At 37.4% G+C, this 21,535-nt stretch overlaps 1 protein-coding gene across 18 annotated transcripts in view; it reads left to right on the top strand.

The window, feature by feature from the left end:
- LOC124177529 (microtubule-actin cross-linking factor 1) overlaps positions 1-21,535 on the top strand; it is a 173,375-nt gene that overhangs the window by 144,788 nt on the left and 7,052 nt on the right. For 12 of the 18 annotated variants that reach the window (XM_046559962.1, XM_046559963.1, XM_046559964.1 and 9 more), the window contains 21 exons: positions 1,204-1,350; positions 1,465-1,688; positions 1,772-2,566; positions 2,719-3,587; positions 3,878-4,167; positions 4,251-5,294; positions 5,443-5,920; positions 6,027-6,196; positions 6,349-7,170; positions 7,459-10,280; positions 10,468-10,479; positions 10,892-13,016; positions 13,117-13,364; positions 13,751-13,804; positions 14,069-14,113; positions 14,646-14,723; positions 15,277-15,451; positions 15,550-15,667; positions 15,791-16,020; positions 16,183-16,300; positions 19,765-19,910. In XM_046559962.1, coding sequence (XP_046415918.1) covers positions 1,204-1,350; positions 1,465-1,688; positions 1,772-2,566; positions 2,719-3,587; positions 3,878-4,167; positions 4,251-5,294; positions 5,443-5,920; positions 6,027-6,196; positions 6,349-7,170; positions 7,459-10,280; positions 10,468-10,479; positions 10,892-13,016; positions 13,117-13,364; positions 13,751-13,804; positions 14,069-14,113; positions 14,646-14,723; positions 15,277-15,451; positions 15,550-15,667; positions 15,791-16,020; positions 16,183-16,300; positions 19,765-19,910 — 11,010 coding nt within the window. Of the gene's footprint in view, positions 1-1,203; positions 1,351-1,464; positions 1,689-1,771; positions 2,567-2,718; positions 3,588-3,877; positions 4,168-4,250; positions 5,295-5,442; positions 5,921-6,026; positions 6,197-6,348; positions 7,171-7,458; positions 10,281-10,467; positions 10,480-10,891; positions 13,017-13,116; positions 13,365-13,750; positions 13,805-14,068; positions 14,114-14,645; positions 14,724-15,276; positions 15,452-15,549; positions 15,668-15,790; positions 16,021-16,182; positions 16,301-19,764; positions 19,911-21,098; positions 21,206-21,535 lie in introns of all 18 variants that reach the window. The other 6 variants (XM_046559979.1, XM_046559980.1, XM_046559977.1 and 3 more) reach the window with 4 other exon arrangements.

The following is a 21,535-nucleotide window of genomic DNA, read 5'->3' on the forward strand; positions in this document are numbered from 1 at the left end:
AACATGGGGCTAGTAAAAGACCAACTACTCCCACCTGACACTAACAACCGTGTTGTGCTCTGACTGTAGTGTTGCTGGCACGTCGACAGCCATGCAACGCGTTGGCACACATCATAACAAATCCTTCAGCATCGCTTTGATTAAAAGTCATTAATCCACCATCGTTTTGTCGCATCAGCAAAGCTAATTCGATCTTTGTTTAGTTTTTATAATTACATTATTTTAGTCATCTTGCTGTTTTGTAACAAGTGTAAGAGTCAGTATTAATCCAAACGATTCTGACTTTTTGGAACACAGTTACTGGTCAATAAGATGATGTTACCATAAGTTTTATGTAGAATATTTGATCAACAATGTTCTGGATTAAAGTAACCACTAATTCAAATTTGAAAAATTGACCAAATTTTATTACACGGGCATATGTTATTGTACATCCTGGTAATCCACATTTATGTGTTACTAGTGCATGTTAATCAAACACTGATGAACATTCATGTTCAATGTTTAATTTGTCTGAATCCACGTAATTGTCTTTGTCAATCAAAATCCTCAACATTGTTTACCAAATCTTAGCCTAATCCGTCCTATTGTGCTTTAACATAATTTTGAAACTTCGTAAATGATTATTTTTTAGTTGAAAATTCTACACCATTTTTTACTTTTTTCAGGCCATATTTTTGATTCCTACTTTAATATCACTTTACGATTTTTTTCTTTACGGAAAGAACACACATTACATACAATTCCTTCATTGTCACACATTCATTATTGTGCGTTTTAATTTATTTGCTTGATGAAAACTTTGCCAATAGTACGTAAGCCTTTGCTATTTATTTTGCTTATTATTGCATATGAGAAACAGTACGTACAGACATGCAGTTCTCGCAGATAAATTAAAGCTACTTTTCACTATTGTATCTATTTTTATGTCACAATTATCTACTGTATGTGTTGTTTTTGCGTGTTCGTGCTTGCATGTGTGAGTTTGCCCTAAGCTTATATTTTATTCATAAATACAATAGTTATTTATTTTCTTAAATCTATAAGCTATTATTTATAAGAGCGTAATATCGTCACTGGTAAGATGCCGATAATTTTATTTTTTATTCTCCCTGTGATCTATTTATATAAGACTTTAGCACTCTGATTTTGTTTTAAAAACTTAGTACAGTTTTTTGAATATCAATTTTAACATTATTGTAGCAAGCGGTTGAAGAAAAGTACAAACTCTGCGATGAGACATTAACGAAACTTCTTCAATGGATATCCGAAGTTGAGGATAAATTAGCCAATCAAGATGTTGTTAAGGAAGATATAGAGGACTTGAGGAATCAAATAAATGTTATGAAGGTCAGCTTTCAGTACAAACAAACTTGCACGTAACATAGAATTTTTATTTTGAATTGACAGAAGTGAAATTTTGTAACCTTTACTTTTGGATACATGTGTGAATTTATTTTGCAGCAAGTAAAAGAAGATTTAGAGTCTCATGTTCGTCCAGTGTCATCATGCGTGGATCAAGTAAGACAAGTTGTTCTCACTGGTAGCGATGTACTATCTAGTGATGAAGTCACCACACTAGAAAAGAGCGGTCGTGCTTTGAAGACTAGGTTCGATAGAGCAGTAGACAGAACTGACAGACTGTTACGCCGTCTCATGGGAGCCAGCGATGAACTTAGCAAATTTAAGTACGTTATTATTCCAACTACATATAATGTATATGCAACCATTTAGATACTTGCTTATTATTAACATTGATCCTTTTTTGTAGGAACGAGATATCAATCTTTTCCACATGGTTGGACAAGGCACGCCGAACACTTGAGGATAAAGAACGATCACTTTCGAACTTGAACAAATTGAGCAGTAGTGCTGATCAGACCCGAGAATTTGTTAGCGATGTTATCGCTCACCAAGCTGATCTAAGATTCATCACAATGGCCGCTCAGAAATTCGTTGATGAAAGTAAAGAATATCTGCAAGTATTAAATGACTTCAGAACCAGTCTACCCCAGCGATTGCCACACAAAGAACCAGTCAGCAGCCAGAGTTCACCTGTGCGAAGTGAAGTCTCAATTGTTACAGCACAGTACAAGGACTTGCTTTCACGAGCTAACGCTCTTTCTGACAGGCTTTCGGGAGTCGGAGGCCGTCAACGTGATTATAGAGATGCGCTTGACAAAGCCCGGCAATGGCTGAAAGAAGTTGAGCCTAGAATACATCAGGTACTTTCAGAACAAGTGGCTGCTGAACCTAAACTAGTGGAAGACCAACTGAGTAAAGCAAAGTCATTAAACAACGAATTCCTGGCCAACGAACGCTTGGTAGACAGTGCGGAGAGCAATTTGAACGCACTGTTGAGATCCCTCGATGGTCAGCTCACACCTAGTGAAGCTAACCAACTTGAGGAACCTGTTCGTGAGCTGGAAGACAAGTATAAACAACTCGGCAATGCTCTGGCTGATAAATGTCAGCAATTGGATACCGCTTTGGTGCAAAGCCAAGGAGTACAAGATGCGCTGGATGGTTTAGTTATTTGGCTCAATAATGCTGAGAGTCAATTCAAGTAAGTAATGTTCACTGTTTTGTTTTGACTACATTTTAGGTTCATGTAACTGAACTCTGTAAAATTGCTTGCATATTTTGGAGTTGCAATTCACAACAATTGAAGAAAGTCTATCTATTGTAAAATATATTTGTGATGCTTTAATTTTGCAGAAACTTACAGAGGCCAGCTAGCCTTCAGAAAGAACGCCTTGAAGAACAACAAAAAGATCAACGTGTACTCCAATCTGATTTAGATAGTCACCGTCCCAGTGTTGACGCTATAACTGCAAGTGCTCATGAGCTACTGATCAACTCAAGTAACGCACGTGTTGCTAAACGTATTGAAAGTAAACTAAAGGATGTCCAAAATAGATTTGAAAAACTCATGGATAAATCTATCCGCCGTGGTGAATTCCTTGATGAGGTTGCTCAGGGTCTGGGTGAATTCAACGCACAGACATCCAAGTTTGATGCATGGTACGCTCATATTATCGAGATGCTGGAGTCAAGAGAATTAAGCAAATTAGGTGTGTCAGAACACGAAAGTAGAATGGCTCAGATAATTGATAAACGTGAAGATCAACGTGGTAACTTCGAAGATCTTATTAAAAATGGAAAGAATTTGGTCAGCAAGAAGGATGTTACTGATGCAGCTCCAATCAGGGATAAGATCAAAGCTCTAGAGTCGCAATGGAAGGAGCTGAACAGTCTCCTTGACGAGAAGCAGCGCCTGAGCAAATCTCGCGCCGAGCAACTTAATGCTTATGAAAAATTACGAGATCAAGTTATTGACTGGTTAACTAATACGGAAAATAAAGTGCAGAGATTACAACCAGTTGCAGTTGATGTTGATAAGCTGAAAAAACAAGCTGAGGAGTTGAAGCCTATTCAAAAAGAATACAGGGATTATGGCATTACTATTGACAAAGTTAATGACCTAGGAATATCGTATGATAGCCTGTTGAAAGAACGAGGCGAGAGTCCAACAAGAAGACGTGGAAGCACCAGTCCGACAAAAAGACCTAGCATTACTAGCCCACGTAAGTGTTTTACCAAGTGAAATTCAGATACACATTTCAGATTATGTTTTAAATATATGTGTTACCATTATCCACGAATCTCTTTCTATAATTCGCTATTCACGCACTATCTTCTGGTTTTAAAATTGTGTAGCTCCGTTTTAAATTACAGCTTGATACCAATGTATTATCAGATTTACAGACTTATGCCAATTTCGTAACCATCAACTCACACCATCTGCATATTATTGCTGCACTGCATTCATGTCATCGCACATCGTATTTGATTTTGTTTAATATTTTTTTTGTAGTACGTCGTACATCACAAGACCGTCGCTCACCATCCCCTACTAAGTCCTATGCGGTTCAAAGTCCGGTATCTCCAGGTGGTAGCAGTGGCTTCAGCAGCCGTCGATCTAGTCAAGATGGTTTCCACTTGGAGGAACTTTCACCAGTTCAGCAACAGCTTTCTGAAATTAACAACCGTTATAGCCTACTTGGCGTCAGATTGACGGACAGACAGACTGAGCTGGATAATCTTAAGGAAGAGCTCAGGAAACATCTTGATAACCTGAAAACGTTATCCCAATTTTTGGACAAGGTTAGTAGAATTGATCTTGTTTCTTAAACGCTATCGTCTATGTTCTCATCTATTGAAGATTTTATTACTCTTTTGTATTTTAGATACAACGCCAGCTGCCCAAGGAAATCATCCCAGCAACAAAAGAAGAAGCAGATAAGACAGCTAAACAGATCAAATTAGTAATTGAAGAAATGTATGAGAAACAGTCTCTGTTAGACAGTACAAGGACTCAAGTACGTGATCTTGTAAGACGTAAACACAACAGTGAGGGCACAGATAAGCTTAATGATGAACTAGAAGATGTTGCCAGCCGTTGGAAATCTATATCAGACAGATGCAAAGATAGGATCAAATTTTTGGAAGATATCAAAGAATTCCATGACACCTACGAAGGTCTCAATTCCTGGCTGGGCACCAAAGAAAGAATGTTGGGTGCCTTGGGCCCAATTTCATCTGATCCCAGAATGGTTGCAAGTCAAGTACAGCAAGTTCAAGTTCTTCGCGAAGAATTCAGAACACAACAACCTCAACTTGATCACTTGGCTCAAGTAGGAGACAATGTATTGGCTAGAGTAAACCCTGATTCCCCTGATGGTCAGAAGATCAACACAAAGCTGAACAGTGTCTTGCAGCGATGGGCAGATCAGCTTGGGCGACTGGATGAACGTGCCCAGAGCTTGGGTGATGCTGTTGATACAAGCCGCGAATTTGACGCCAGTCTTAATCGACTTCGTGATGCTCTGCAAGGAATTTCTGACAATCTTGACGATCTTCCGCTCGATAAAGATCCTGAAGAACAACTGCGAAAGATTGAAAATCTGGAACGTCAACTAGAAGGTCAAAGGCCACTCTTGGCAGATGTAGAAGCATCAGGCGCTCAATTATGTGAAGTGCTGAGTGATCCTGCTTCGAAATCCGAAATCCAAGGTAAACTGGCAGCTGTTGGAAAATTGTATAACAACCTACAAAAGAAACTAGATCACAGAAAAGCGGAGGTTGAAGGAAACCTACGCGGAGGTAGACAGTTTGAGGCATCTTGCAGCAAAACTCTTGGATGGCTGGCTGACGAACTTGGCAATATGTCGGAGAAACTGTTGGTATCTGCCGATCGAGAGATTCTGCAGCAACAGCTTGATCATCACGAGGTTAGTATCTCTATTTTTAAAACATAATTAGAAAACTAAATCAACAACTTGCATTTAGATAATTATATCACAAACACGAGTTTTCATTCGATTGACATCGAAGTTACATTCGATATAATCTATAATGGTTCATTCAATTTTTTTGCAGCCTGTTTATCGTAATGTAATGAGTAAAGAACACGAGGTAATAATGCTACTGAACAAAGGTCGTGACATGCTATCGCGATCCCAAAAAAGCGAAAACCGCTCCCTCCAAAGAGATCTGGAGAAGATGCACTCGCAATGGGACAGGTTGAAGAAAGACACCGTCGATAGACAAACTAGATTGCAAACATGTGCTGAGCATTGCAAGAAGTATTACCGAGCTCAGGATACGTTCTTGCCATGGCTAAGACAAGCTGAAGATAAACTTGATAGTCTCAAGCCAGCATCCTTCAAGCGTAAGGATATAGAAAAGCAGCTGAAGGAGCTGTCCTCTTTCAGAAACGAGGTGTGGAAACGTTCAGGTGAATTTGAGAATAACAAGACCCTGGGAGAAACGTTTGTTAGTGCCTGTGACATTGACAAAGACGTTGTAAAGAACGAATTGAGTGCGATGAAAACTAGGTGGGACAAATTGAACAATGGTAAGTAGTTTCTGGATAAATTATAATACTGTCGATGATTTTATCACTATTGATTTCTCATGATCAATAACTACTTCAATTAATTTAATCATATTTTGTCTTTCAGATTTGCTTGAAAGAACTCAATCCCTGGAAGATACTGCTCGCCATCTTACCGATTTTAGCGAAAATTTACGCGATCTTCAACATGGACTGCAACGTTGCGAAGATAAACTTGCATCCCACGATGCTCTTGGCGGAGCATCTAAAGATCCCAAACTTCTCGATAGGATTAAGGTAACGGTTTCTTAGCACCATGATAATAGAAAATTACGTTAGCTCGAACAGTCACATTGTTTATCAAACAATCATCTCTAAACTATTCAAATAGAATTATTTATTCTGGTCTGGTTTACTTTAACAAAATCACATTTCCTCAATTTTTCCAGAATTTACGAGAAGAAACAGCAAGCTTGAAAAAACCGTTGCAATCAGTAAGACAGCAAGCCAATGATTTAGTGAATGCCGCCGGTGATCAGGGAGTTGATGCGACGCACTTACAAGACGAAGTTGACAATGTCACGGACCGTATCGACGATTTGCAAGCTAAATTAGACGACAGATGTAGCGAACTCCAGAGTGCAGCTACAGCAGTTGCACAATTTAATGACCAAGTTAAGGGTGTTGTTCAAGATCTATCGGACCTTGAGAAGGAGTTGGAATCTATGAAAGCACCTGGACGAGACATCAAAGTTGTCCGTGGGCAAATAGAGGATGTTGGCAAGCTAATCAATAAGATCAATAAAGCTACTGACGATGTCGCTGATGCTGTAAGCTCTGGGGAAAGATTAGTTGACTCTGGTTTCGCTCCTGATACAGTTGCTACTAGAGATCAAGTTGAAACCTTGAAACGTCAACTTGGCAAGCTTGACGAGCGTGCACGAAACAGGGAAGAGGACTTAAATGCTGCTCTAAGTAAACTCCAAGAATTCTATCATGCACATGCTGATGTCATGGATGACATCAATGATGCCAACGAACAAGTACGCATGCTTAAGCCTGTAGGATCAGAAGTTGAGACTATACGAGCCCAACAAGAAGATTTCAGGAATCTAAAGGCAAATAAAATTGAGCCAATCGGTCATTCGGTTGATAATTGCAATCGACTCGGACAGTCACTTATCCAAAGCGCAGGTCGTGATGTTAACACTGGCAGTATTGAAAAGGATCTGGATAAAATGAATGATAAGTGGAACGATCTAAAAGGCAAGGTGAGTAGAAGGAGTGATCTAATTATTGTATACTTGAAGCCAATCTTCTTAGTAACACTGGCCTAATTTCTGTCTGATCGTTGTCTAGTACGAATAACTTTTGCCATGGACAATTTTTATTTTAACATCCGTCAGTGGCATCAAGTGAAATGGAATAACGCTTCCGCCGATTTAAATCCCCATATCACTTGTTTTACACTACTGGAAATCTTCACAATTAGAACAATCTGTGAAATGTTTTACTATCATATCAAATATCTAATGATAATTTTTTCCTCGTTTTTATAGCTTAATGAAAGAGATCGCAAGCTGGACGTGGGTCTTCTGCAATCTGGAAAATTCCAAGAAGCACTGGATGGACTAGAAAAGTGGCTTGCTGATACTGAAGAAATGGTTGCTAATCAGAAACCGCCTTCGTCCGATTACAAGGTTGTTAAAGCACAGCTCCAGGAACAGAAGTTCCTGAAGAAGATGTTGATGGATCGACAGAATTCGATGTCATCACTATTTACGATGGGACAAGAAGTTGCGGGAGGAGCAGATTCTAAAGAGCGCAAAGTTATAGAAAAACAACTAAAAGATCTCATGGGTAGATTCGATAATTTGACTGATGGTGCTGCAGAAAGAATGGATGCCCTGGAACAAGCGATGGCAGTGGCCAAGGAATTCCAAGACAAGTTAATACCCTTAGCTATTTGGCTAGACAAGACCGAGAAGAAGGTAAAGGACATGGAACTAGTACCAACAGATGAAGAAAAGATCCAACAGCGTGTGAAAGAACATGATACGCTACACGATGATATTTTATCAAAGAAACCAGATTTCAGTGAACTGACAGATATTGCAAGTAATCTCATGGGACTTGTCGGTGAGGATGAGGCCGCTACATTAGCAGATAAACTCCAGGATGCTGCGAATAGATACGCTGCTTTGGTTGAACGCTCTGAAGCACTAGGCAATCTATTGCAACGCTCTAGACAAGGATTGAGACATCTAGTTCTCACCTATCAGGATCTGCAAGCTTGGATGGAAAGCATGGAGGTTAGACTTTCAAAGTATCGTATATTAGCTGTCCACACAGAGCGACTTCTACAACAAATGGAAGATCTTGCTGATCTCACTGAAGAAGTTTCCACAAGACAGACAGAAGTTGATAGCACAGTGGATTCTGGACTTGAGCTTATGAAACACATCTCTAGTGATGAAGCTCTTCAGTTAAAAGACAAGCTTGATTCTTTACAACGACGATTCAATGATCTGGTGACCCGAGGCTCTGATCTTCTAAAACATGCTCAAGAAGCCTTGCCTCTAGTGCAGCAATTCCATGATAATCATAACCGTCTAATGGATTGGATGCAAGGAGCTGAATCAGCTCTACAATCTGCCGAGCCTCACGAGGAAGAAATTATACGTTTAGAAATGGAAATATCTGAGTATAGGTTAGTTTTGGACAAGATAAATACAGTTGGACCACAGCTGTGCCAGATTTCCCCTGGAGAAGGTGCAGCAACAATAGAAGGTCTCGTGACTAGAGACAACCGGAGGTTCGATGCTATAGCTGAACAAATTCAGAGGAAGGCTGAAAGGATTCAACTGAGCAAGCAGAGATCCCTTGAAGTGATTGGTGATATTGATGACCTTTTAGACTGGTTTAGAGAAGTTGATGGACAACTACGAGAAGCAGAACCACCAAGTAGTGAGCCTGAAGTCATCAGAGTACAACTCAAAGAACATAAAGCTCTCAACGACGATATTTCCAGCCAAAAAGGTCGAGTCAGAGATGTTATTTCAACAGCTAAGAAAGTTATACGAGAGAATGCCCAGCATGAAGACACTTCGACAATCAGAGATAAAATGGAAGATCTGCGTGAGACTATGGAAATCGTTTCCGGTCTTTCAGCTGATAGGCTGGGTGCCTTGGAACAAGCTTTACCGTTGGCCGAGCATCTTCGAGATGCTCATGCTGGTTTAGTGAGTTGGTTGGAAGAAGCCGAGCAACAAGTAGCAATGTTACCCATGCCAGCGTTACGTCCTGATCTAATTGCCGTACAGCAAGACAAAAATGAACTTCTCATTCAAAGTATCAATGAGCACAAACCTCTTGTAGAGAAATTGAATAAGACTGGCGAAGCTCTTATCAAATTATGCAATGAAGAAGAAGGGGCCAAAGTACAAGAAATTTTGGATAATGATAATGCTCGTTATTCGGCCCTGCGTGCAGAGCTTCGTGGTCGCCAACAGACACTCGAACAAGCATTGCAAGAGTCTTCTCAATTCTCTGACAAACTGGAGGGTATGCTTCGTGCTCTTTCGTCAACTGCTGATCAAGTACACGGCGCTGAACCTGTGAGTGCTCATCCTCCTAGACTACGCGATCAGATGGATGAAAATAACGCCGTGGCAGATGACATTGCTCAAAGGTCTGAAGCCTATGCAGCGGTCAAGAAGGCTGCCAACGATGTCATCAACAAAGCCGGCAACAGAGCTGATCCAGCAGTCAAAGATATCAAACGCAAATTGGAAAAACTCAATCGGCTTTGGTCTGAAGTTCAGAAAGCCACTGAAGATCGTGGTCGAAATTTGGATGAAACACTGGCTATTGCCGAGAAGTTCTGGTCCGAGTTAAATGGAGTAATGGCTACATTGCGCGAACTACAAGATGCTCTTGCTGGACAAGCACCAGCCGCTGTTCAACCTGCAGCAATTCAACAGCAACAAGTGGCCCTTCAAGAAATTCGGCAAGAAATTGATCAGACAAAACCTGACGTCGAACAAGTCAGGGCTTCTGGACAAGAGCTGATGGGTCTTTGTGGAGAGCCTGATAAACCTGAAGTGCGTAAACATATGGAAGATTTGGATCAAGCATGGGACAATGTAACTGCACTTTATGCACGCCGCGAAGAAAATCTCATTGATGCTATGGAGAAGGCGATGGAATTCCATGAAACACTCCACAATCTTCTAGAATTCTTGGAAGAAGCTGAGGACAAATTCGCTGCTATGGGCACCTTGGGTAGTGACATTGATGAAGTTAAGAAACAGATCAAGCAGCTCGCTGCTTTCAAAGCAGATGTCGACCCGCATATGGTGAAAGTTGAAGCTCTGAATAGGTAAGAATTAGTTTGTTTTTAATTATAGTTCAAACAACAAAACCTATTGTTACCAATAGTGTGGGTTTCCCCTGAGATCATAGACAGGATCACTGAATTATTCCTGTGAATATCAGATTAGGTAATCTAATGTGATTGATCTAATTTATCTAATGTAAATATTTGTTTTTGGCGTTCCTGAAAACAGAAGTCTCACAAGGCAAGTCAATGTCTTTGTGTTACGTATATCGTTGCTGTAGTTAGAGCATGGCTTAGTTTTATATTTAATAAATTTTTCTTCTAGCTTACTACATTTTCATTGCACGGTACATTATTAAACTTTCCTTGCTATATATCAATCCATCACATCTTCGATGGAATTATTCCGCCGCATAGAAAACAAAAAAATTTCAGGACCACTGTGTGTGAGACAAATAAATGTATTGTAACAAATAGAGAATCCCAACTGCGCTGCAGAAACTCTATCAACTAAATAAGAACCACTTGATTATTTTCTTTGCTATTTGATGTCAACATTATTTCAATTTTTTTTTATTTAGCTTGGTGTTATAATGGTATTAGAATTTTCCAGGAATAGAATAATTTTTAAACCGAATTTTTCTTTGCATTAGGCAAGCTGCGGAACTCACTGAAAGAACATCTTCGGAACAAGCAGCTGCTATCAAGGAACCGTTGGGTGCAGTTAATCGTCGATGGGACGGATTACTTCGTGGAGTTGTTGAAAGGCAAAGGCTGTTAGAAAATGCATTGCTGCGACTTGGACAATTCCAGCATGCCCTTGATGAGCTTCTAGTATGGATTGACAAAACTGATAGAACACTGGAAGATCTAAAACCAGTAGCTGGGGACCCTCAAGTGATTGAAGTTGAGTTGGCTAAACTCAAAGTTCTGGTAAATGATATTCAAGCACATCAAACGAGCGTAGACACTCTGAATGATGCAGGAAGACAACTTATCGAAGATGGTAAGGGCACTGCTGAGGCATCCACTACAGCCGAAAAACTTGGAACCCTCAATAGGCGTTGGCGTGACCTGCTACAACGAGCGGCGGATCGACAAAGAGAACTGGAGGATGCTCTTCGAGAGGCTCAGTCCTTCACAGCTGAAATTCAGGACTTGTTGTCATGGTTAGGTGACGTAGATAATATGATCGTAGCATCTAAACCTGTTGGTGGTTTACCAGAAACCGCGTCAGAGCAGCTTGAGCGGTTCATGGAAGTGTACAACGAACTGGAACAAAATCGACCAAAGGTAGAGACAGTTCTTCAACAAGGACAGGAATATTTGAAACGTGCTGGAGCAACAAGTGCAGGTAGCTTGAATCACAATCTTAAAACCTTGAAACAAAGATGGGACAATGTTACGGCACGTGCGAGTGATAAAAAGATCAAATTGGAAATTGCTCTCAAAGAAGCAACAGAGTTCCATGATGCTTTGCAGGCGTTTGTTGATTGGTTAACAAATGCTGAAAAAACCCTAACCAACTTGAAACCTGTATCCAGAGTTATGGAGACCATTCTTGGCCAGATTGAAGAACACAAAGCGTTCCAAAAGGACGTTGGTGTTCATCGTGAGACCATGTTAAACCTTGACAAAAAAGGAACTCATCTGAAGTATTTCTCCCAAAAACAAGATGTTATCTTGATAAAGAATCTGTTGATCAGTGTGCAGCATAGGTGGGAAAGAGTTGTTTCAAAATCTGCTGAACGTACCAGAGCTTTGGATCATGGTTACAAAGAAGCTAGAGAGTTCCATGATGCATGGTCTAACCTAATGAATTGGTTAGATGAGACTGAAAAGACCTTGGATGAAGTAGCTGCTGATGGTGTGGGTGGAAACGACCCAGAGAAGATCAAATCTCGACTGAATAAACATCGTGAAGTGCAACGTGCTCTCAGCGGTAAACAGGGAGTCTATGATTCTACCATGAAAAATGGTAAAACCCTGAAGGATAAAGCACCCAAGTCCGATGAAGCAGCTTTGAAGGAACTTCTAAATGAGTTGAAAAACAAATGGACAACAGTTTGTGGAAAGAGCGTCGACAGGCAAAGAAAACTTGAAGAAGCATTGTTGTTCTCAGGACAATTTAAAGATGCAATTCAGGCATTGCTTGAATGGCTTAGAAAGGTTGAAAAGCAACTGTCAGAAACAGGTCCGTTACATGGAGACCTTGACACGGTGACAAATCTCTTTGAACAACATAAATCATTTGAAAAAGACTTGGCTTCACGTGCCTCTCAAATGGAATCTGTAATAAGAACTGGTCACGATCTTGAATCTAAGGCGACTCCGGAAGATGCGTCAACAATCAGGTCCCAGCTTACTGAAGTTAATTCTCTTTGGGATACTGTCACTCGCTTGTCTTCAAACAAGACTTCTCGTTTAGAGGAAGCTCTTAGGGAAGCTGAACGTCTTCACAAGGCTGTTCACGTTCTTCTTGAATGGCTGAGTGATGCTGAAATGAAACTTCGATTTGCTGGACAATTACCCGAGGATGAACAGGAAAGTAGGAATCAACTAATGGAACATGAGAAATTCCTTCGTGAACTTCAGTTTAAGGAAGTTGAGAAAGATGCCACTCTAGAATTGGCTCATGTTATTCTTGCCAAGGCTCACCCTGATGGTGCAGCAGTAATCAAACACTGGATCACAATCATTCAATCCAGGTGGGAAGAAGTTTCCACGTGGGCTCACCAGAGAAACCAGAGGCTCGAGACTCACATGCAAGGCCTACAGGTACATATTGCAATTACAATAAACTTACAACATATTGATTGCATCTGCCAACGGTAACAATATAGTCAGTGAAATTACATTATCATCTTAATGTTTATAGGATCTTGACAACCTTTTGGAGGAGTTGCTTGAGTGGCTCGGCGGATTAGAAAATACATTGAATATCTTGGAAGCTGAACCACTTCCTGATGACCGTGCAACTCTAGAAGAGTTGATCACTGATCATCGTGAGTTCATGGAGAACACGAGTCGAAGGCAGAACGAAGTCGATCGTGTATGCAAAGCTCGTCAGGTCAAAGCTGTTAAAGATGGTCGCAAATTCTCAAGACCCAAATCAACAACACCAAGGTACAATTTTTTCTGCATCATTCCCAAATTTTCATCGCACGTTATACTTTCTATTTAGAAATAGTCATGTCTTGTACTTGTGTATTAATTATAATTAAATCTGACGTCATAATTACAATAATTTGATAAATTAGAATAATAATGACCATACTGGATTCAACGTGCATTCAGGACAGTTTCAATGGTTTTTTTTTTTTTTTTTTAATGGTGAATAAGAGCAATGAAATGCTGTTGTTTTGAAAATCTGTTTTGTCAACAGAATGTTAGTTTACTCTACATAATTAAACTACTATATTCAAATTGCTTTTTGCTTGCGTTTTGTGTGCATACTGCACGTGTTTTTCTTTTGTCTTTGTTTTGGCACTGGCTTACTTCACCAACATCAGTAAGGACCACTACTATGACTACGAGTATGAGCAACCACCACTACGGAAGCAAAGGTTTGTCGTCAGAAATAATTTTTTGATGAGTTCATCAAATTTTTTTTGATTTATAAAACGACATTCGTAATTTCAGAGTCAAGCATCTTTGTGCGCATCAATTATTAGTATAACATGTTTCATATAACAAAATCTGAAAGAAAGGTTAATCTAGACATGTTTAGGATTCAAATTATTGATTGAATGAAGACCATTTTTCTTCATGCTTGAATCAGGTTTGAAGATATCATTTCGTTAATTTCATGTCGTTTTGCTACCTTTTAGTTTCAAAGGAAGCCGAGACCTCGCTCAGGGCCCACGGCATGGAAGGTATTACCTCATGTGTTAACTATTACTCTTTTAAACAATATACACCAACACTACCTACAATGTGTTAGCAAACGAAGCTTTAAAAAATTTTATTTATTTGCACCGCTTATGCAGAAGTCTTAACTCGATATCAAATGTTAGATGTTGCATGAACGTACTAACGTCTTGTTAGTTCATATATTTTAATACATTTTAATTAGTTTTATAATTTATTTAACCATTATTCATGCACCGTAAGGATATCAGGAAGAGGATTAGCAAATGTACAAACATGTCATTTGGTTTTTTCTGCTCTTTTTGTTTTTCTTGCGTAACTGATGGTATTTTACTTAAGATTTTATTCAAGTTATATTTGCCTTGTGGTTATATCTACAATATTTCATTACGTTCAGTATCATTTTGATATGATACCTTCGCTGAACACATACACAATTTGAACACTGCCTAACTCAGTGCATCGAGAAACTACTCGTTTATCAAAACAGTTTTTGAGTAGTGTGTTTTGAGTGATGTGACGCATGTTCTTGTTTAGCCGAGCCAGTCCAGGTCGCGAGAGAACCCCGGATCCTTCATTACCACACATTGGTCCACGCTTCCCACCAAAAGGAAGGTATGTCATCGTATCTTACTTTTAGAAACTATTGTACTTTCGTATTATTATATCCATATAATAGCGATTATTATGTAGTAGCGTAATATTTATTTGGAGTTATGGTTGAGGAACGTGTGTGTGTCTTGTTGAGTTTACGGGCCTTCTTCGGTTTGGGTTTATAACTACTTTGTTTGAACAAAAATTTTTCCACCAAGAAATGCTTTATAGTAATAAACTTTGTTCTAGTGAAATTCGGAAGTGCAAAACTTATTGCCTAATCATAATAGTTTCTACAAAGTTTGTATTTACAAGTAACTTGCAAATTAGCGAAAGGAAATTTTTAAACTTGTAATTAATGTTACTCTACAAAATGTGATTGAAATCGAGTGATAAGTTTGGAACACATCAATGTGTGAACTATACATCCAATATGTTGTACTCGTTCTCATCAAATCATTTGTAACATTTATGTTTAATCAAATCTGGATACTTTACAAAATGTAGTAAGCATAGGCAGATTTTGAGTCACCTCTTTCTTACTAAAACTTTCCTGCATTTTGTCCTAAATAAGTAGCAAGGCAGCTGAACCAGAGTTCCGAAGTCCAAGAGTTAAGCTTCTCTGGGACAGATGGCGGCATGTATGGATGTTGGCATGGGAGAGACAACGCAGGCTGCAAGACAAATATAATTATATTCAGGAACTCGATCGTGTCACCAACTTTAGCTGGGATGATTGGCGCAAGAGGGTAAGTTGCCATCCCAATTATCAATACTCTCAAAGTTTGTGTTGACTTGATTAATGCAGAAAGAGCTCTAATCATTTTGAATCATTTTACTCTTACAGTTCCTGAAATTCATGAACCACAAAAAATCACGCCTCACAGATCTGTTCAGAAAAATGGACAAAAATAATGATGGACAAATTCCTCGTGAAGACTTCATCCAAGGGATTATGAATACTAGTAAGTGATGTAATTGTATAGTATCAAACTAAATATGGCATACAATAACAACATTGACCAGTCAGATATGAAATACATCGTTGAGATTTATTTTATTTTAATACGTATGTATTATTTTTCTAGAATTCGAAACCTCGCGGTTGGAGATGGGAGCTGTAGCAGATCTTTTTGATCGTTTCGGCAAAGGTCTGATCGATTGGAAGGAGTTTATTGCTGCGTTGAGGCCAGACTGGGAGGAACGAAGACCTCCAAATGATACTGATAAAATTCATGACGAAGTCAAACGGCTCGTCATGCTTTGCACCTGTAGACAAAAGTTCAGAGTGTTCCAAGTTGGTGAAGGAAAATATAGGGTATGAACTTCTTTGTACATTCTTTATTCGTTGATATTTAACAATTTTTTAAACTAACAGTTTCGAGCACATCTATTACAAATCACAGAAAACTTAAGTATTCATTGAAATTCCCGTTAGCGAAGAAAATTAATTAGTATTTTATATAATGAATTTTTGCAGTTTGGAGACAGCCAAAAATTACGCCTTGTCCGGATTCTTCGTTCTACTGTTATGGTACGAGTCGGAGGTGGTTGGGTAGCATTGGACGAATTCCTTGTAAAAAATGACCCTTGTCGCGGTGAGTTTTTGTCATATATTTCTGATCAATTTAATTTTTACAATATTTTATCGACCATTTTATTTGAAACTGAATCTATGCTGGTTAGTCATCATATTTTCCGTTTCATTAAGCAATATTATGGAAAATTATTGATCAGCTTCTTTGATAGCAATATAACGTTGAGTTTTTTTTCGATTGTAAAGTCATATTAATTCGATAAATATTGTTTGGAAAATAAAATGCCTGCTAAATTGAAGCTAAAATTGTCTTGCAAAACATATGACCTGCTTTTAATATTTCAACGGCCAAAAAATTAACTCAATTTGTACAAGTTCAGACTGATTTAGCTTGGTACAGCAATATCGTACAACTTCTTGTTTATTTTTGAATTGCTATGTAACAAGAATCTGACATTATATTTACCATCTTATATGCGTCTAAAATTAGATTAAAAGATTTGTATTCATGCATAACGATTTCACCCAGTACCATGATATTTACGAAGAAAAGAAACGTGATTTACTATTCCCGCTCCCCTATCAAGAGGCACGTTAAAATATTTAGTTATGGTTTTAAGACTGTCGTGTTACTTGTTAGTTTTGAAAACCATTTCTCGTGTTTTATTTTAATAAATTAATTATTCCGTATTTTCTGTTATATTTAACATTTCTCATGGTTCATCAGCATTCATTTGCTCCGCTCGAATAAAAACAAAAACATTTTGCTAACTCTTAATTTTAATAATAACATATACTCACTATTTAATGTGAGATCGTAATAATATCTAATTACTATACTTTTGAAACATTTTGAAATGTTTTTGTGCCTGGGCTCTCATAATAATAATATATAACATGATAGTGCGTTTGTGTGTATGATCTCAACTCCTGAGGTAACAACAAGAGTAATTTTTATTAATCACAAATAATCACCAGCTGAATATAAATATGGGGACATAAATGGAGAAAGTGTGTGTTTATTATATTTGCTTTTGCTTAGCTTGTTGCTGAAATTTTGGTTCTTAGTTCTCCTATCTAACTTGGCCAATCACAGTTGATAGAAAATGGTATCAATTACAAAAGAAGATTTGTGTGGTTTATTTTCACTGATTTATAATTCAATTTATATTGCCTAATTCGATTTTTTTTTAACGATTAAAAATAATCAGTAACACTGCCTACAGTTTGAAATTGATCCAGTTACTGAAACTTGTTTATGCTTTGAGACTCTTATTTTGGTTTGAAATCTTAAATTCTGAAAATGCACTTGAGTTACATTAAAGGAATTAGAAGTTCGAGATCCAGAATTGAGAAATTATCTTTCTAACGCAATCTTCTTTTGGGAGAAAACTAAATAAAAGCATAAAAAGAATTGTAGTTAATTGTGATATTGTTGATAGACCCCATACTAACATGAACTTTATTGCTTTCTCTCACTCCACCCTCCTTAAACCCAATCGTGCACCTTCCAAAACATAATTATTACTAAATATTAATCATTGATTTAATATCTGATAATTATGGTTGCTTTTTATTCCTCAAATCAACTGCAATGCATGATCTTATATTTTTAATTTCACCGTATGCCGTTCACCGTACTATTTCATCACATTAAATCATTTAGTTTTTTTAATGCCAATACCGGATCCTAACAAACCTGAACAGCACGAGGGCTGGTGCCCACTTGGTAAGAGTGTTGTGCATGTCATTATTTTATTCACAACTGATATGTCAAGCTTTATGGCACAAAAAAGCAATGTTATCCTTTAAGCTGAGCACTAAATTTTGGAAACGAAAGATCTATGATTGATTGATGCAAAAAATATGCACAGTGCTATTGTCTCCAGCACATTTATTAATTTTTTTTTTTTTTTCAAATCAATCATAACTTCAATTGACAAAGTTGATACAATGATATTGAACTAATACCATATCATGTACATGGATTTACCTCAAACGACCGTGTAAATAAGCAAACTACATCTTATCATCGTTCAGGTTTTAAATTAGTAAATTGCAAATAGATATTATAGCATTGTTGATTAATGGGACCTACCAAACTCCTAAAAGATCTCATAACTCTAATTCTATTTGGTTATTAGCATTAATTGACATATCAGCTGTGAAGTCATAAGTAATTTACGTTGCATGTTCATACAATAATTTAATTGGCATTTAGTAGTTTATTCGTTTTTTCAGTAATTACTTGTGTCCGAAGTTTGTGTTTTCCAGAACTTAGGTAATTGTACGTTTAACCGTTCGTCGAGTTATATCTCAAGGCGCGTTGCAACAAATACGTTTATATTCAATTCCTAATGACTGAGAGTATTGCTTTGTCAAAAGAGTCATTTCGTTGTAGATTTAGAAGATGTGTTTCCCATTAATAATCTGTAAAACAGATTATCTTCTTCTTTTGTCCATGAAAAAAGTAGTAGAGCACATTTAATTACAGTGTGTAGTGTTGTGGTGACTGCGGATACAGGACATTTTGAATTCATTATCAATTTCCATACAACGGTAGTTGGGAGCAAAAACGTTTTAATGTTCTTCGTACATATTCTAATAGTTTTAAGTTTTCATTTGAGATAATGAAAAAAGTTTTGGTATATTCTAGCAGTACAACAATATCAAATATATTACCTATATTTCATATCAGTGCCCTAGTTTAAATTCATCACATGATACAGTTTGCGAACTTGATAATTGTGTTTTATTTTATGTAATATATCTGTTTATTTATTTATTTATCTTCTCCAACCAATATATGTAGCATGGTGTTGGAGTTGGACATGGATTTTATAATAGAGTATTTCAGTTATGTTTGATAGAGTGTTCTTATCATATTGTAACATGAATCTCATCCACAAGATGGTTTGTAAAACGAACTTCACGTTTCAAGATGATAGGTATAATGTAGTAACAATAGCAATACCAGTCCGTATTACAGAATATATAATGTGCAAATTTATTGAAACTATATATAGTATAGTAAAATTAGCATAGAATCAAACGTAAATCAAATAACGAAACTGTAATACAAACTGATATATCATTTTTCAATATCCCTAATTATTTATATTGTACTTAAGTTTTTCCTTTATTTTATTCTAAATTTGTTGTTTTCTTTTTCCTTTTATCAATCCACTACACATACACATACACTACACGCTATCTTCTACGGTTAAACTCTTTTATCTCTCCTCATCTATTCAATTCTTATACCAATTTATTCAATTTGCATGCCTCGGTATTGTAAAATTGTAAAATATCTACTATATTATGCTATACTAACTTTTTTTTCATATTCTTTGTTTCTTTTCATTACTTTTCGTTATTCTGTAAAAATTTTTCCCTTAATTATGTATAATTGAAATTATTTCCTCTCTATATCTGTTCTTTGTAAAAAAAATATTTGGCACTTCCTACAATCCTTGGCATCCCGTAACGCCTTCCTACTAACTGCGTGCACGCAACACACTCTAGCCAAGGGAAGGACGAACATTGAGCTACGGGAACAGTTCATACTGGCAGATGGCGTCAGCCAGACTATGACAGCGTTCAGGTCCAAACCGAGTCCAACCTCGACCCTGCAACGTACGCCAATATCCTCTGCTGGGCCCATAACTAAGGTAATAATGACAGACCCATGGAATATCCTTTCATCACGGTCAAGCATCAGAAATCACACCTGCTGATCCATTGCCTCTCATTCACATTACTGTAATTGCAACGATATTGACAGTTAAAGACCGAAGAAACCATTTGAAAAAAATTTATTTCCGTGCGCAATAAATTTTTTTCACATGTATATCTACGACCTATAATTTCATTTTAAACTTGGCAAGTATGAAAGCTTGATTTACTTTCAACAAAACAATTATTACACTGAACTGCTAATACTGCAATTAAATTACAGATGAGTAAAAGGTTCTTGCCAAGTTTCAATATGTTATCACACTTTCATGAACGAGTTTTTTTTTTTTTCTCTAATTTAACTGACGTATATCACACCGCATATTCATCGCATTTTCACAATCTCTTCGTTCTCTCTAACTGAGGTACGTGGCCCCAAGAAGTTTCAGCATTTTCTGGTGAGTACATTATTCATGTATTACAAGTTTGCAGGATCACTTTGCATGAGCACGGTTGATAAGTATACGTATATTGGTAGTTGTATGTAGTTGCTTTGTTATGACTTGTCACACTTGGGTATGTCGTGTTTATGATAAACTCAAGAGTTTTTGGGTACTATTGGTAAGGAAAGAATATCGTTGGTATATCATTTTCAGGACAACACTCACCACAGATTGCGTTAAAACCTCAGGAGATGTGATTTCAGCGTGATGATTAAGTTGAATAGGTTTCATTTTTTTTTTTTCACAAATATTGATAAACCGGCACAGATGCACTTTCGTTAATTGTGTGAATGATCAGGTCAAATATTATGGTAGCATCCTCACAGACATTGATTAACATTACACCATCTTCCAAATGCCGTTAATTATACTTGCATTATAATGATTCAAATTCTTTGTACTCAAGACACAAATTGAAGTATAAATATAACACTTCAGGATCTTCATTATTTCTCACACTTGAATGTTCACTGTCGAATTCATTTTATTGACAATAAGTGCCAAATGATTGATAATCGATATCTAATTGATAAGCTTACCGTAACAAGAATAGCATTCTGGAAGTTTGTAATCAGATCAGAATCAGATAGGAAAATAAAAAACAACGTTTAACAATATGCCGTCAGAGAGATATTCTACAAAATAGACACAGCGTTGTAAAACTTTTGGTTTATGGTACAGCGGAGGAGTTCATGAACCAGCTGATGCCGATATTTGAGAGTTTGAGGCAAAAGGAGGATCTCCCGTGCTCATACCCTCTCCACATGCACGCACCCTCTTACCACTGGGTAAATAATGAATTCTGTCTTCCATTCTGTCGTCCGTGTGATCATTTATTGTTTTGTTTTTCGTTGCTGTCCGTGTGAGCCTGCGATTTGCATCTACTAAAATAGCGTGAATTATTAGCAAATTTCCTGTTTATTGTGATCCTAAAGAAACCAAGGTAGAATTTATGTGAAATTTTTGGCCATGCTCTTGTCAATGAACATATCAAATAATTTTGAACATGATGAAAATTGTTTATCAATTTTATAACAGATAGAATTTGTTCCAGTCAAACTCATTATTCTCTTTCTGAAAATTATTAGTTGACCAACTGTGAAACTTAAAAAAATAGA

The sequence above is a fragment of the Neodiprion fabricii genome, chromosome 3 (assembly GCF_021155785.1).
Source record: "Neodiprion fabricii isolate iyNeoFabr1 chromosome 3, iyNeoFabr1.1, whole genome shotgun sequence".
NCBI lineage: Eukaryota > Metazoa > Arthropoda > Insecta > Hymenoptera > Diprionidae > Neodiprion > Neodiprion fabricii.